A 17,078-nucleotide genomic window follows, 5' to 3' on the forward strand; every position below is an offset into this window, starting at 1 on the left:
ATAAAATACGCCATTTATGCTATAATTCATTTACACACACATGTCTACAGAAACCACACCGAAGAGAACAGAAAGCACAGAACAATCATCAACCTCGGGCATCACATCGTTCCCTAATTGTAAATAAAGGATAAAGCATTTCAGATAAGGTAACACTAAAACAGAGCTACTATTTATATGCAAAACACAAACAAACAAGCAAACAAACATTTGAACAGTCTCAAATTAGAAAGTGGAAATATTGTCTGGAGAGGCACAGAATCCATAGATATCAATACAACCTTTCCAAGTTTTGCAAATACAGTATAGCATGTATTCATATTAAGGCAAGACAGGCTATCTGGAGTTAAATGAAGCTATCAGACAAAGACCAGAAAATATTCAACAGTCTCATTTAAAATAATCATGAGATTCTTTTACATATTGTATTAGTGTCTACTTTAACTGTGAAACATACACTCACAGTTATGATAAGAAGATTACACTTTTAACACGGTCTTTGTCTGAGAGTCTCACTTACCTCCACTGCAAACACTAGTAGGGAAAAAAACAACTTTTTCAACTTTTACTTCTTCAAGCTGCTGCCTTTAAAATCCTATGCAAGCACTGTATTACAGACCTACTGTCTAAATACAAAATACATCAAATACACTGTAATACACTCTTTTGTTATTTACCTCAGGTTTTGGTTGTAAATAACACGAAATGACTCACTCAACCGAGATTAACTATGATAGCCTCACTGCTGCTACAACTGCAACACTGATGATCCCACTGTTAGTAAAGCTGAGCATGCAAAGCAACAACGTACATAAAATATAGAAATGTTCCCATGCAAATATTCCCATGTTCCTTGGCATCATCTATCTTTATAAGATGAAAAGAGACCACAGATTTTACCACTTAACTTGTACAACCACAAGAAAGCAAAACGAGAAAACTCTAAACTATCCTGGTGACGCAGGTCTGAATCGCTCTCTCTCTATCGTTTCTGTTTCTCTCTCTCACACAAACACACACACACACATAGGGCAGAGATATGAGTATCTCAAATCCTCTCAAAATTAAAAATTTAGCAGCATTTACCTTTATACAGAGTGTACATACGCAGTGAGAGTTCAACACCATTAACTGGTAATCAGTCATAATGTTAGATCATGTTTAGGTTCAGCCATAAACAAACCTACAACTGTGGTTTTAATGGCAATCTAAAAGCACACAGAGATGTTTATCTCTCTATGGTACAGTGGCCATGTTGAGGTTCTCAGCGTGGATGTCTGGTATTGTCCTCTCGGGCCTCAGACACACGGCCAATCTCTGTGGAAAACAAGGGACGCGTGCAAACGAAGCAGAGGTTAGATTAGAAGAAAATGCATCAGAAACAGTTTCAGGACTTTGCACGCATCCACCGACCTGTTTGAGGGAACCAGGGGTCCACACCAGCTTGTAGACCATGTAGATTGGGACCCAAATGAAGGATGATAAGCCAACGATGTACCCGACTATGATGCTCCAGTCCGGGTACTTGTAATCAAACAGTGCGAGGGGTGGTGCTTTCAGCAGGGAGCTCACAATGATATACTGAGAAGATATGGGATACGCAGCATTTCCATATATGTTAATATATGACCTGTACTGAGTCCATTATTTAAAAATATGTAAAAGAAGTCTTATTGGTGTAGATTTCTAATTCTAAAATGTCATCAGGACAACAACCTTATAGGTGGATGCAAATAAGAGATTAGGGTATCAAACAGCATATGTCTGTGTGCATGCTAGAAAATATTTAAGGAAGCTACTTCACAAAGAGAAGAATTTAATCTACAGAGGGGGCACTGAACTGTCTGCTCTCTTCAACTTTAAAGGCCACTGCTGAAGCTGTCTTTTGATCCTGCAATGAGCTTTCTCTCATGTCCTTGTCTGCTACAGCTCACTGATCTCTGAGTGGCTTAACTGGATGATGCTCATTTGACCCAAAGAACTATGTGTTAAAGTATTTACAATGAGTGAAGATAACTAAAAGATCTTGTCGTTTTTATACAGCATAACCGCTGACGTTACGACTGAACCTTTGGGTGTTCAGAGTATCTCTCACCGCCAGAAACGCAGGACTGATAGCAACCCAGCACACTTTCCAGAACAGTCCCGGGGCTTTCCCAAGCATAGCCTGAACGTCATTGCTAAATCGATGGATTCCTGAAATCAGCAAAAATAATACAATCCCTTATAGGTCACCAATTTATACTGGTGATAAAAGAAACAGAAAACTAGTCAATAGATTTCTTCTTTTTTTTCCTTTTTTTTTTTTTTTTTACCATAGAACCAGGAAACTGCAATAGCCTCAAGGAAACCCACTGCAATAATTGAGCTTCCAACTCCAAACTCCTCCAGCAGCTTCACCACGTAGGCACCACCCTGCCAGTAAGATTTTACAATCATTGATCATCAGTCAGCACTCATTTCCCCTCATTTGAGCAGCAGACAGTAGATAGCACTACTCCAATTTGCTACAATGTATCCAGAGCATTAATTATAATTGAAGGTAATTGTTTTAAAATATTGAGGCGATGCTTTTTGCTCTCTCGGGTTTGATGAGGATATAAAACACGAGTAACTTACATTGGTAAGGGTGCTCAGAGAGCCTAAAAAACAGACAACCACCAAGCACAGAACAAAAAGTTCCCGTCTGTGATAGAACTGATCTGGATATTCATCCAACACAGCAGTGATGATCGCCTCCAGCCCTCCAAACTGAAGCACACAGAGACAGCTGTTATCATTAGAAACATGTAGAGAAGTGTAAGGATGTTTGAAGTTCATGAAATAAGAAATATTGGACTGAATTTATGAATTTGAATCTGTGGTAGTAATCATCATGCACTGAATACTTCCAGGTTTCTCATCTCGTACCGTGCTGTCCAGTCCCAGTGTGATCATCATCACAAAAAAGATGATCGCGAAAAAGGTCGAGCCCATCATGTTTGCAATGGCCTCTGGGTAGGTGATGAAGAGTAGGCTCGGTCCTTAAAAGCACAGAAATGAACATGAACAGATGGGAGTGAGTATCTGTAATTATAATAGTTACAATACATTTTATTTAAAAACAATGTTTTACTGTTTTGCCTGCTGACCTTTGTCTCTGGCTACATCCTCAACCTCCACTTGCCTCATCTCTGCCATGTAGCCCAGCACCGTAAAGATGACGAAGCCCGACACAAAGCTGGTCAGACAGTTTACCAAGCTGGTCACGATGGCGTCGCTGCCGAGGAGGAAGCAGCGCAGTCATTGAACTTACTTATAGAAAAATACTTTCTTAAACAACAGGTCTGTTTGCAGACGGAGGCAGAAATGACATTTTCAGCATTTCGCCTGGTTTTCTTTACAAATTTCTTAAAACTTTTTCTGAGACACTTAGCTCACACACACCCAACAAGCCGACAAGATACTGTTTGCTTATAAAGTATAGAATAAATAACTTACAATTAACAGATAATAAAGAATACATTAATTACACATGGAGAAATTAAAACTAGAATTTGCATATTTGAGTTTTTTTTATTTTATTTTTTTATTTGTTTATCAAGAGATCATGGAAACGTATATACATTGTATTGTATGCATCTTACATGACATATTTTCTCAAACATTTCTTTCCCAATCATTTTAACTTTTTCTTGTTAAACAAAAGAGAAATTAAAATACAAAAAACATATTTGAGTTTTAATTTGTATCACACTATGTTCAGCTTTTTAAAAAATTGGTTTATTTTTTTATTTTGGAAATTTATTGCTTAAAATTGTATCGTGCAATTTATCACATTTTTTTATGAGGTAAAAGAAAATCACACCGTCAGCGCAGAAGTCTCAAAAACTCAAATAGTATCAAATAGTGTATCAAATGTGACACACTAGGCGTTACGGGGATAATGTTTCCAAAGCTTGTCGTTAAAATCAAACACAACGCTCAAAAGGAGATGTGTTTTCACTCGTGCAATGGTTTCAGCATTTCACCCAGAGCATCAGTCTTTACTATTTAAGCCACAACCACAGTTTCAGACAATAACTCAGTGTCTCATATGTCAGCAGGCACTGAGGGGTCTTACCGATAGCAGTTGTTTGTGAAAGAGTTGTAGCTTGAAAGAGCCAAGAGGACCCCGAACCCTGGGCCCAGAGAAAAGAATATCTGAGCAGCAGCGTCCACCCACACCTACAAAACACAGAGGCAAAAATGCTCTGGGATGCTGTAGATTATTATGGTATTTAAGAGTATTAAAATAAATTGTCACTGATTAAACACCATCTAATTTTTCTTGTTTTTTTTTTATTTTATTTTATTTTGCCAAGCAGAGATTGGTTGTGTCAGTGGTACAGTGGGTACACAGCTGTATGCAGGGAGATCTGAAGAGCAGCTCGCATTCGGCATTAAAAAGAAGAGGACAGCGTTGGATATCGGGGAGGGAGACAGAAAGGGAGGCTTTTGTTAATGGCAGAAAATCTAAACCAATTATGCATCTTATTATCCTGCTCTGTGGCTTATTTATGCATCTCATTTCATCTCATCCATATTCTCTTCTAACCAAAGCACTCACACATGTTTTGCAAACAACAGCAGCGAGCTAAGAAGGAAGATGAGAAGGCGCGATAGATAGAAAAGAAATACAGGCTGATTCTCAGGGGACTAGTGGGTAGAATTAAATGAATATTTGGAAGATCCAGCTGTGCTGCATGTCTGAGTGTCATCATTTTAACAAGTTAAATATGCATCGGGATTTCTCCTCAGTGTTGGTTAAAATTATCAAGAATATCAACTTATTTGAGTCATTTCACCAGGACCTGCTAAGTGTGAAAGTTCTAAGAGGTTATAAGCACTTTTTTCATATTAGCAAAAAAATGACCCTGCTATAGATAAAATGCTGCTCTAAAAAGTGGCTGCATTGATTCTTCTCACATCGGTGAAAATAAATTATTCTTTTATTTACTTAATTTTTACACATGTCAAATGAGACTACAGGTAACTGAAAACGTATTCTCGTAGAACAAGGGTTTTATGGATCGTTTAAATTAACAGCATTTGTTTGTTTGTTTTTAACTTTAAATAATTATATAATTTATAACAAACCAGCTGGTCCCCCAGCTTCAACTCACACTGGTCTCCAGCAGCTTTCCCCACTGTGGTTTGAGATAAAACACCACACCTCTCCAGGCTCCTGGCAGAGTGGCGCCTCGAATGAGCAGGATAAAAAGCACAATATAGGGCAATGTGGCGGTCACCCACACTACCTGGTGCAGAGGAAGGCGATATATCAGAGTTGGAAACAAAGGTGTAAGAGAACCAGAAATCTAAGATAAAATCTGTGATTCAAGCAAAGAACATCCATTGTTGTGGCAGTAAAGCGACAGCAAAAAACTACCTTCCCTGAAGTCTTCACGCCCTTCCACAGGCTGAAGTACACTATGGTGAAAATGAGAAAAAGGCAAAGCATCAGCTGCCAGCGAACCCCACCAACATCTCTCAGCCCAGATGACTTGTGGATCTCAAGAACATTCCTCCTGTTGAAACAAAACATGGAACATCACGTTTTCAGCAACAAGATCATATTTCCCAAACAAAACCACCAGCTTGACTGTGTCAAGGATTCCCGCACAGCCGTGTACCTATGTGGTTTTTGCTACTCACACTTACATGCACTTACGTGTAAAATTCCTCTGCCGGAGACCTGGAGGCATTTGTCCAGGTGATGTTGTCCATGCCAAAATAGTTGGTGCAGTCGGGGGTGTTCCACACATTGTCGCAGTTAGTCCAAGGCAGGATGCTGGAGAACGAGGAATAGAAGTAGAAGAGGGCCCAGGCGATGATGGTGTTGTAGTAGAAGGACACATACAGAGCGATGATGCAGATGGCGTATCCTATACCTGAAACACACCAGGAAATGAAAAGAGCTTTGTAGCTGCAAATAAAAAATGTGTTTTGTCCGCACATGATCTGTCGAGCAGCTCAGGCCTCACCTTTGAAAATGGGACAGATGTGTTTCCATATTGATATGGCTCCAGTTCTGTGAAACTGTCCCAGTGCCAGCTCCATGTAGAAGAGCGGAACACCACCAAAGATGGCCATCAAAATGTAGGGAATAAGGAAAGCACCTGCATGGAGAGATGACATCTGAGGACATTTGTAAATGACAAAAACACTAACTTAAACCTGATTTTGGTTCCCATCCCAGCTTAAAGAGTGAATCTGCATGATTTAAGTGAAACTGACCCACTTGTTAGAGCAGGCAAAGAAAGAATTGCCCACATAGTCCTGTGATTCTTTTCCTAGTTTTTGTCCCCTGACCTAAAAATCTTATCTTAATATGAACTTGTTAAGCTCTTTTATTTTTTGAAATTATAAACAAAGACCAAATGCATTTCAAAGACTTTTTAATTGAGTTTCTAACGGATGGATGCTCTCTTCAGCACCATGGACAGTTTCTGCTGTCATCTTTTTCGAGCAGAAACTGTGAGATCAAAATCATTTGAGGACAGAACAAGTTTTACAAACAAAGTCCGCACATCCTAACTTATAGATCGACCTGCTTTTAAACCTTTAGCCTACTTACCGCCACCGTTTTGATAACATATGTACGGAAACCTCCAAACATTCCCAAGGTCCACAGCAAAGCCAATCACAGACAGGAGAAAATCCATCTTTTTGCTCCATTTGTCTCGGGACTCCGTCTGCGTGATGACCGGCACCGGGACCGCGTTGTTGGTGCTATAGCCGGGGTTCGGGGAGCTGTGGTGGGTCAGACTGCCGGCCATGACCGCTGAGTCCTGTCGGGGCACCGGACTGTGAAAAGTCAGGCAGAGGAACAGCTCCTCAGAGAGGAGGATGCTTCTCCTGTGATGATGACAGGGTCGAGTGGGAGGAGTTGTTGGTGCTACACTTGGGGATACCTGTCAGTAGAAATCATACCCTCACTTTTTAACCGTCTTTCAACTAAAACGTCCAGGATGATTTACAGACTCTAAAGCGACGATGCTAGAGTTGATCAATGCGATAACTCACTTTAAAGGCGAGAGGCCTGTTTTTGAACACGGTTGAATTTCACCAGCAGCAAAGACTGATGGGATTGCAGCTTTACTCACATTTTTTTTAAACTCCTTTCCCCTGAACGCATCATGATGTGCAGTAAAGTGAATGTTGAAGTTTCGCTGTGTAAGTCATCTCTTGCACGTCACACCATCGAAATTCAAAACTCTGCAACCTCATATTTTCTCTTTTTATCAATATGAATTAGAATTTGTTGCCGCCTGAAACTCAAACTTTAGAATATAAAGACTGAATTTGGATGAATTGGTACATTATGATCCTCATTTTCTGGGGATATCAGTGTCTTTATTTTTGCAAAAAAAGGCCAAGGAAAATTGATTTCAACATCTTATACCAGGTATAAGATGTTGTTTGATTTAATCTTTCACTCATGTTTCAGGACTGTCCTGAAACATGAGTGAAAGATTAAATCAAACAACAGGCTTCTGACACAGTGTAACAGTAATTTTAACTAGTGTGCAATCGGTCAGTTTGAACTTCCACAGATTTAATACAGAAAGCCATAAACGGCACCTTGGACCATCTTGGTTTGCTGGTCCTGTGGCATCATATAGTTTGGTGAAGACAGCAAAATAGAATCACAGTAGCTTAACTGCACTGATTAGGGAAACCTAATAAAATGAATTTGTAATCAAATCTACCGCTTTTAGCACTGAGTAGTTTGAAAAGGCTACTAACTGGATAGTCAGAGAGCCATGGTCATGTAGGTCTGTGAGCGGAGAGAGTGCATCAAATGAAGTTACTTTGGGAAATGGATATGACACAGGATAGGACAGGAGACATCCAGTAATATCATAAAATTGTCACTTAAGAACCAAGTTGCAGCCGCACTGTCTGGCCTGGTGTCACATGGTTTACTGCCCAGCTTCCCCACCTGAAGCTGGGGCAACGTGCTGTGCAGAAGGATTGTTTAATAACTGTTGTTTTGGCCCTTTCCTGCTAAATGGACATCAAAGGAGAAGCAAAGAAGAATATAGATTATTTCCCCTTCAAGTTAGCACCTCTCCGGGTAATAGACAGAGAGGGAGAGGCAGAGAAAGTTATAATACAAGTGATAATATTATTGTCAGAGCTAGGATGGAGAAAAGCTGGGAGGGAAAGGCTGTGGTTATCCAGCCGAGGTGTAGGGGCCCCTGAGGGCCAATAACATAGCAACAAACCATACATTACTGGCCTTCTCAGACATACAAACCTGTCAATCTGCATTGGCATACATGTGCAGAAGAGCATCAGACTGACAGGAGCCTCCCTCACATGCCCTAGTGTCTGTTAGAGCACGTCGACTCTAATCACGCATCGACATGTGCATGTTGGCTTCTGCCAGAGGCTCTGCTGACAGGCAAAGAGGCCTGTATGACACAGCATTGTTATTTCTAAAGCTGGTGTTGGTGTGGTTTAAAAATCCTTTGAGTTGTTGTCATTTAGAAAATAACAAAGTCCCTAAATTTAACCTTTTTCATCTGTTTTGTATATTTATATCAAAATGTATTTAAATCAAGTTTTACTGCAACCCCTGTTATTTGTTATTTGATCTGTCCACTTGCACCTTGTTGTGATTCATAGGAACCTGTCCATTTTTTTAAATACATTTTTCTTCCTATACAGAACAGCATTACGCTAAAAGGCTGCAAATAAATGTGGAGTGTTGATGTTTGTGTGCGTTGAGCTGTGGTCTAAAGACAAACATTGCTAATTAGGCAGAGGATAGCTGGTGAGGAGTTTGGTGTGCTGTGCCGTTTACTCAGGCAGAAGTCCTGTTATGACACTTAACACGACATCCTATTACCTCACATTAACTAAAGGTGTGAGTCACCCCAGCCGGGGAATCCTGGGTTAAAGAGGATGCTTGTGAGGAAAAACAACGTGGGGGGAGAAAGGGGCCCAACCCTGCATCCCTCAGTCCCCTCAGTCTGTCATCTTGTGTTATCACTCCATCCTTTCACCACCTGATTCACCTGACAGCTCAGTCCTCCAGGCGTGGCTGGACTCATGGCCTTAAGATCTCCCACTCTATAGTTCACTCAAGTCTACTGTGGTTCTCCAACTCACATTGCAGGTTTCTCTAATGTGTTCTGAGTTGGATGCTATGAGAAAAAAATAAAGTAAGTGCAAAATTTAAATAAAAGGTGAAAAATGGTGATCCACGTGGACCTGCTGGTTATTTTTCTTCTAATCACTGGGTATAAATATATATTACACAGTCGCCATCTTCTGGACAGTGTGAGTTATAACTCTTTGTGGGGATTTTCTGTTGCAGAATGACGCGGTTTTTCAAGCTTTTTTTATTTTTAATTTTACAGAAAAATAATGAAGAGTCATATCTGGTTTGACATGCAGTAGAGTGTTACAGTAGAACAGATGAGGGGAAGAATGGATCTTCATATATATTTTATTTTATTTCTTTTTATTCTCTTTTGCGCCTTTTGTTTTTATTTTATTCATTAATTTAGTTAGTTATTTACTTATTATTTTAGTAGTTACGGTTAATCAATGAATTTTATTTTTTTTATTTGTTTATTATGTTAATAACTGATTTTTATATAATAATTTTACCCAGAATTTAATTTAATTTTAGTTTTGTTTTGTTTGGCATCTTAATTTAACCGTTCTTCTACATTTTGACCACAAGATGGCGTAAGGACAAAAGATTTCCCCATCTGATAAATTTACGCAAAAACGAAGCTCTGATGTGTTTTAGTCATGTTTTAATTTCAGTAATAGATTTCATCCAAAATCTCAGTTAAACCAAATTATTTTTACTATCCTTGAGTCAGATTGTCGCTAAGATTTCTTGTAACTAAAGAGCGTTTGTAATACGTTGTATCCATACGGGTTGTATCCGTAAATAATATAGTCCACTCCGATTTTAAGGCTAGAAAGCTGTCTTTCGGTGAACATTTATTTCTCTCCCCTGGTTCTGACCCGTTCCCGGAGGGAGCGCAGCGTGTCTTTAAGAGGCGTGTGCTCGGAGGAGGTGGAGTCGTGATCCACATTGTACAAGCAGCTGATGGGAGGGTGCTGCGTTCAGACAGGAGACAGGATCCATGGCAACAATCATGGCAGGTGGGAGCAAAAGAACATTTTAATTTTAATTTATTTAAGTAACATTTGGCTCTGTTTGGGAACGCGGAGAAAGTTGAGTCGTGTCAGAAAGTAAAGATGCGCTGTTTGGTTTATTTTATTTGTGTTTCAGAGGCAGAGACCCGTCAGCGGCTGCTGCGCACCGTCAAAAAGGAGGTGGGTGTTTTCAGCTCAGCAGTTATCGAGTCGGAAAAACAAACATGTTGGTTCGTATGAAGCTCTGCAGTTCAGCCTGTGCTCGAAGAGGCTTGCCAGGTGATCCCTAACAAACACTGGCTGGCACCGTGTCAGCTGTTTCCTGGTGATGATTACAGATGTGTGCCTGTGGTGCTCATCTGTACCTCAGCCAGAAAAACACCAGGAAACAAGCTGATAGTAAGGGAGAAAAAGTAGAATACTAATAATAGTTATTAAAGTCCAGTAACAGTTTATGGTTGGTTAATTTGTTAAGGTCTGTTCTCAGCATGAATGATGTAGTGCTGCACCTCACTAATTATTTGGGTGGAGAAGCAGCACGAAGGAAGCAGATTGTCTTTAGCCAGTGTTTGTTGTGTTTATGGCACAGCAAACCATCAGCCTTCTGCCAAACCATTTGGTGATTCTAGACTCAAACTGTGTGTGTGTGTGTGTGTGTGTGTGTGTGTAATGAGTTTTGTGTATATGAAAGCTTCCATACATGTCACTGACATGATAATGACTGTTTAGACTGTTACATAAAGCCTGTGTTAATGAGGCTGGTGCGGGGATGCAAAGCTCGACCTGCAGGAGCATCTGTTTGGAGGAAGGTGTTATTAGATTAGCTAATGTTTTTATGGTTCATAGTGTTAAGCCCTTTGTTCCACAAAATGAATGCCTTAGTAAGGTTATAGAGTTTCATTAGATTATGATGAACGGTCGAGGTGATTGTGCCGCCAACACTCCCCTATACAGTCTTTAAGATAAGCAGGCACACTACATTCAGCTCAGTAAGTATTAAAGTAAACTGCAGGTGAAATTCTAAAGTCCGAGAGCCAAATGTCCTACATGTCACCAGTCATGGAGGGGAATGGTTGAAAATAGATAGTATCTATTGGCATGTTGGCTAAACCTTTGCCTTGATGGTGGAAGCATGATGGAAGTGAACATGTTGTGAGATGTCCAAACTGATGGGCCGTGCCTTTGTGAAGAGCCTCCTTTCATATAGATGCTGAAGGTAAACAAGAGTGGCACCATTTTTTCCCCCACTTTGCTCCTTTTTTTAAAACATGTATTAAATCTCAGCAGCTTCCTTAAAGTAATAACACCCTTTCTTTCACACATAGCAACCTTATTTAAATCAGCAGCAAGCTTCTGGGGTCGTAATTGCGTCCACCCAAACATGGGACTGGCAGGAAACTAAAACTCCCCAACAGGAAGTTGATTTATCATAACAGAGACACGTTGAAATATTCACAGTAGAGCGATAACATTCTGACAGCTGAAATCTAAAACGAAAGCACATCCAGTGTATTGGAGATAGATGACAGGTGCATGTCTGTTAGCAGACTGCTGTGTGTTACCTTATTGTGTTTCCATTGTCCTGTAGTGGTGTATACTTTACAGTCAAGCGTTTTTGTTGCCCTTTGTTTGTACAGGGTAGGTTTTCTCAGTGTCATCCACGCCTTTCTAATATAACCCAAACCCTCCGAGTCTTGTTGGTTTTGGTCTCTAAAAGAATATTCAGATGAAGAGGGACAGTAACAGCTGTTTGATTGTTGCATGGAGACATTTTCAACCTTCATTTGATAAAAGTGTTTATGTTTTTTTTAACTTTCCTCTCTAATTACCTCATGCTCTACTGGGCTTTATTCCTTTAAATCATCACATCCTGAATGTTGTGAAAGGAAGAGTGTAGAGGCGGTGGCCTGATTTGTTTTCCTCTGCTTCTCCAGTGTTTATCTGTGGAGAGCAGACCCTTCCCATGATTAAATATGCTCTCTGTGTGCATAAGGCCTCTCAAAGATTCTTTCACTGGGGCTCTTTGTTAGCGTAGCAGCGACTTTATTCTCAGACAGCTTTTTAATGAAGATCAGCATTTTTAATGATGTAAGAATCTGAAAAGAAAAAAGAAGAGTGGAAAGTGTTACTTTCTTTTTTTTACCATATTCGATCAGGATACACACTGAGCTGATGGGCAAACAAATGACACATACAATTTACATTCTTTAAAACATTTTCATAATTAAAAAAGCATCACTGATCCTGGCAGTGATCGGAAGCTTGTAAAGGAGGTCCTTTTAAAATCTTTGACATCTGAGGTTCTCTGTGCCGATGAATGTCTAAGAGTGTGGCAAGTGATTTAAAAAGATATCTGAATTATTTGCAAGGAAAACTATTAGATGTTAAACATTTCACTTTGCCCTCCAGCAAATTTAGCCCACAGGCAGGACATTAGATGCAAAAAGAAGCCTCAGAAACCCAAAATGTCTTTGCATGACGTGCTGACAGTCTTACAGAGCCTGGTGTCAAACTCCATATATCTACAATCAGAGCAATCAGAAATGTAGCCTGTGTGGAATTTTGTCAGGAAAAGCCTTTGCTGTCCAAAAATAGCATCAAAGCTAAGCTACTGTTTTACAAAGCAACCAAAGACCAGATCATTAGGAACGGAAATATATACACATACGTTTTATTGGCCACAATATCAATAATGTAATGTGTTGTACTTATGTAGCGCTTTTCTAGTTTCACCCACCATTCAAACCACTTAAAGCACTTTATCTAGATCACAGCCAAAAGCCATTTAGAATCACCAGTTAACCCAACATGCTTGTTTCTGGATGGAGGGAGGAAGCCCAAGTACCCAGCAGATATGTTTGGTTCACAACAAAAACATCTTTTAGGAGAAGGTCCTCATTCCAACTTTGATTGGAAATGGAAATGTTATAGTTTGGGTTTGTTTCATGCAGCCTACAGTCATTTAGTCAACTATGAATTCAGCGTCATATCACAGAGTTCTGGGTCAGTCTATCCAAAAACTGAACCTGAGCCAGAAATGGAGCTTTCAGCAGGATAAAGATTCTGGTCCCAATAGAAATCCACTAAGGAATGTCTCAATCAGGAGAAACTGATGGCTTTAGAGGAGTCTAATAAAAGCTAAATTGAGACATCCTTCAACATTTTTCAGCTGAAGAGTGGCCAAAATCAGAGATAGTGGAAACTTATTCAGAGGTTTTTAGGGTTTTTCTTTTTTTGCTACATCTATTAAATCTGTTGATAACATTTTTGAAAAAGCTGTATCTACTTCTTCAGTCCCTGAAAGGAAAGATAGACGTTGTTGTTGTTGTCTGTGCCATTTTCACATCAGTTTATGGTTTTTATTACTCAGTGTGGGCCGTGCCATATGGTGACTCTATGCTGTGTGTTCTCACACTCTCCTTGCCCAGCTGGTTTTGTGCCATCAGTCTGCTCAAATATACCTGGATGTGGGCCATTATCCAGAGAGCGCAGGATGTCTGTGACAGCTGAATTGCCTTCTGGTGCAAAATTGTTTTAAATAAGAAATCTTATTTGCCTCAGCTTTGATACAGAGCCCCACTCTGTCTGGCTGCATTTCGCTCTGATCGTGCTGCTCCCTCCGCCTTCTTGAAAATCACGTGTGCACGTGCACATGCACACAAACAGAAATACACACCTGTGTTTGCTAAAGGAGAGAAGGGGCAATAGAGAGAGGGAGAGAAACTGAAGAGCTGTGTCATTTAGTTTCCTGTTTAATTTTTTACTGTTGGGTCTTGAGTTCCTCCTGTCTATAAACGAGATTGCACAAAAACTACCAAGCGGAATTTCATAAAACTAGGTGGAGAGGTAGAGCGCGGTCAAGGGAAGAATCTAGTAAATATTTATGCACATCCGGAGTACTTTCTTTGAAATTGCTAAATAGAGCTTTGGCCTTGGCTTAATTACATTTTGAGGACAAAAAAAGCAAATGAATCAAAGTGAGAACTTTTGCAGGTAGTCAAACTGAATAGACTGAGAGATTGACTGTTTATAGAGATTTTTCACTTTAACTGTTTGTGCAGCAAACACAGTGGAGGTCTGTGAATTTCATCATGTTGTGTTGATTGCTTGTGCGTATACTCCTGGTCTCAGGGATTTGTACAAGAACCAGTTCTTCACAGACGTTGCAAGACGGAGACTCTGACTCAGTAGTGAGCAGCTACTAGATACAAAGCAGATTATGGAGTGGCTACAGCACTAATCCAGGGCTGATGCATTCATTTTGCAGGGACAAATGCAGGGAAAACATCAGATATTATTATTGTATTAGAAACTAATATTTCTGAGATTGTTTCATTAAAAACTAGCATCTCAATTCCAAAAAAAGTTAGGATGCTGTGTAAAATGTAATGACCTGCAAATCTGATTATTTTCAGTAGAACATAGAAAAGATATCTATGTTATATTTACAAAAAAAAAAAAAAACTTTCTCATGAAAAAATATAAAATAAAAATTTTACAGGGGCAACGAAAAGCTGGAAACGTAAGTGGTAATTGCAACTAATTAGTTTGACTGACAGTAGGTCAGGAAGATGATTGGATATAAAAAGAGCATTTTAGAGCGGTAACGCTCATGAATCTTCAAAAAGAAATTGTGGAAAACTTTCAGAATAATTTTCCTCAATGTAACATTGTGAAGACTCTTTATATCCCATCGTATACGATACATAAAATCATCAACAGATCGGAAAATCTGGAGAACTCTCTGTGTGCAAGGGACAATGATGAAAAGCAATATTGGATGCACGTGATTTTCTGGCTGTCTGGCAGCACCACATTAACCACCACAACAGAACATTTCTGTTGTGGAAGTCACTGCAGGGGCTCAGGAACACTTACAGAAATCACTGTCTGTGAGCACAGTTCACCGTGCCATCCACAAATGCAGGTTACAGCTCTGTGACGCAAAGAAGAAGTCGTATATAAGCATAATCCATAATAATGCTGCCATCTTCTCTGGGACAAAGCTCATAAAAAACAGACTAAGGCAAACTGGAAAACTCGTCTGTGGTCAGAGAAGTCAAAATGTAAAAATCTTTATGGACCATCCGATTTATTTTCAGCTCTCAGTTCAAAAGCCTGCGTCTCTGATGGTATGTGGGTGCATTAGCGCTTCTGAAATTGGCAGTTTGCATATCTGGAAAATGCACCATCAATGCTGAAAGGTGTATAAAAGTGACTTATTAAAGGAATATATGCCTCCATCCAGATGACTTTTTTTTTCCAGGCAAGGCCATCCACATTTCACCGAGACAATGCTAAACCACACATAGCAGCTGTTACAGCAGCATTGCTTCCTGCACTCCATACAATCCTGACCTTTAACCACTTGAAGACATTTGATGCATCATGAAAGGAAAAATATAACAAAGAAGGCCCAGGACAGCTGAGCAGTTAGAATGCTATGTCATTCAAGAATGGGACAACATCCATCCATCCATTTTCTTCTGTTTAGCCAATTCAGAGTCACGGGGAGGCTGGCGGCTGTCCCAGCGGCCATAGGGCGAGAGGTGGTTTACATCCTGGACAGGTTGTCAGTCTGTCGCAGGGCTAACACAGAGAAACAAAAAACCAGTCAACTCACATTCACACCTATGGGCAATTTTGAATCACCAGTTCACCTAACCCCATTAACTGCCTGTGTTTGGATTGTGGGAGGAGGCCGGAGTACCCGGAGAGAGACAACAATTCAAAATGAGCAAATATTACATATGAAATAGTAAAATGTCTCAGTTTAAAGATTTGATGTTTTCCATGTTCTTCTGTGAAAAAAATGTCAGTTCATGACATTTGGAAATGTGCATTCTGTTTTTATTTACATTTTGCACAACATCCCAAATCTTCCTTTCTTTTTTTGAAAGTAGCCCTAGTGACACTTTTAAATCGATAGGATAGGATTACCTGGCTTTGCTGAGGTGCACTGCTGCTACACTGCTTATAATCAAACTGAACTACAGTACTTCATGCTGTTTAGTATGGCAGTTGAGGCAAATCTGCACAAACTGGACCATGTTATGTGAATGGAGGGCCCTGCTTCCTCTAAAGCTGTCCTGTCTCGACCTCGAATGATACGTCGTGTAAAATTATTTCATGTCAAGGCTGAATATTGACACTGTACAATCAGCGCTTCAAAATCCCACAGCGTCCTCGTAAAGGTGCCGTCATCAGAAAGACGTTTTAGAAAAGCCACCCTGTGGTTAGAGTACCTTGGAACTGTTTTGGGCTGTCTTTTGGTTATATTGACCTTTATGGTGGCATCACATTCTCTGCCATTTTTACAGCTGATCACTCTTTTCATTCGGTATTAAGCTGTAATTCACATAATGGAATCGTGATTCAGCTGGACCTCTTTATAAGAGAACTGCAGCTCCATGTGCCGTAGATTAACATGAATAACAGTAATTATTTTTTTCATTGTGCGCTCCCTTCATTCAGCATTAGACTTAGTGATTATGAATAATGTAGGATGGAGATTTTAATGCAAGGAGCTTTCTCTCTCCCTCTTATTTCCTTTCTCTGCTCTTGGAGGAGTTAATTGGAATACTCAAAAGATCCTTTATCACTCATGCTGTTGCCTTCAAGCAGACTCATCGTGCTTTGCTGATGAAATGAATCATTTTTTTCTCTAAATTTTCAGTTTTTTCTTAAATCTCAGTGAGAATATATTGTTTCTTGGGTGATATTGTAGCACATATGGTTGCTTTAAAAAGTAAAGTCTGGGTGGTATTTCTGCTTTATTGATGCCAGAGTAACAAGATGACGACAGCACGGCGCATCTAGATATTAATAGTGGCTGTCGGAGAGCCGCATTCAGCCTCTTATTTCAGAGATGAATGAATGTTTGCGCGTCCTTTTGGCGGAAGTGATCCACTGTGAGACTCGTGACGTCT

At 39.9% G+C, this 17,078-nt stretch overlaps 2 protein-coding genes across 5 annotated transcripts in view; one reads left to right on the top strand and one right to left on the bottom strand.

Annotated features, from left to right (window-relative positions):
• Positions 1 to 6,810, bottom strand: slc6a4b (solute carrier family 6 member 4b). Its single transcript, XM_004544554.3, has 13 exons — positions 6,599 to 6,810; positions 6,006 to 6,140; positions 5,693 to 5,912; positions 5,411 to 5,549; positions 5,145 to 5,279; positions 4,103 to 4,206; positions 3,132 to 3,259; positions 2,911 to 3,023; positions 2,620 to 2,751; positions 2,316 to 2,415; positions 2,096 to 2,196; positions 1,414 to 1,581; positions 1 to 1,317 (listed from the first exon to the last, which is right to left on the bottom strand). Exons 1-13 carry the CDS (start codon positions 6,798 to 6,800, stop codon positions 1,237 to 1,239), a joined length of 1,758 nt encoding a protein of 585 aa, XP_004544611.1. The 5' UTR covers positions 6,801 to 6,810; the 3' UTR covers positions 1 to 1,236.
• A 3,255-nt stretch (positions 6,811 to 10,065) lies between these two features.
• Positions 10,066 to 17,078, top strand: part of sgsm1a (small G protein signaling modulator 1a) — a 37,109-nt gene continuing 30,096 nt past the window's right edge. For 2 of the 4 annotated variants that reach the window (XM_004544555.5, XM_004544556.5), the window contains exons 1-2: positions 10,066 to 10,155; positions 10,286 to 10,329. In XM_004544555.5, coding sequence (XP_004544612.3) covers positions 10,137 to 10,155; positions 10,286 to 10,329 — 63 coding nt within the window. In that variant the 5' untranslated portion in view covers positions 10,066 to 10,136. The remainder of the gene's footprint in view (positions 10,156 to 10,285; positions 10,330 to 17,078) is intronic. The other 2 variants (XM_004544557.5, XM_076890841.1) reach the window with 1 other exon arrangement.

The sequence above is a fragment of the Maylandia zebra genome, linkage group LG12, assembly GCF_041146795.1.
Source record: "Maylandia zebra isolate NMK-2024a linkage group LG12, Mzebra_GT3a, whole genome shotgun sequence".
NCBI classification, from domain to species: Eukaryota; Metazoa; Chordata; class Actinopteri; order Cichliformes; family Cichlidae; genus Maylandia; species Maylandia zebra.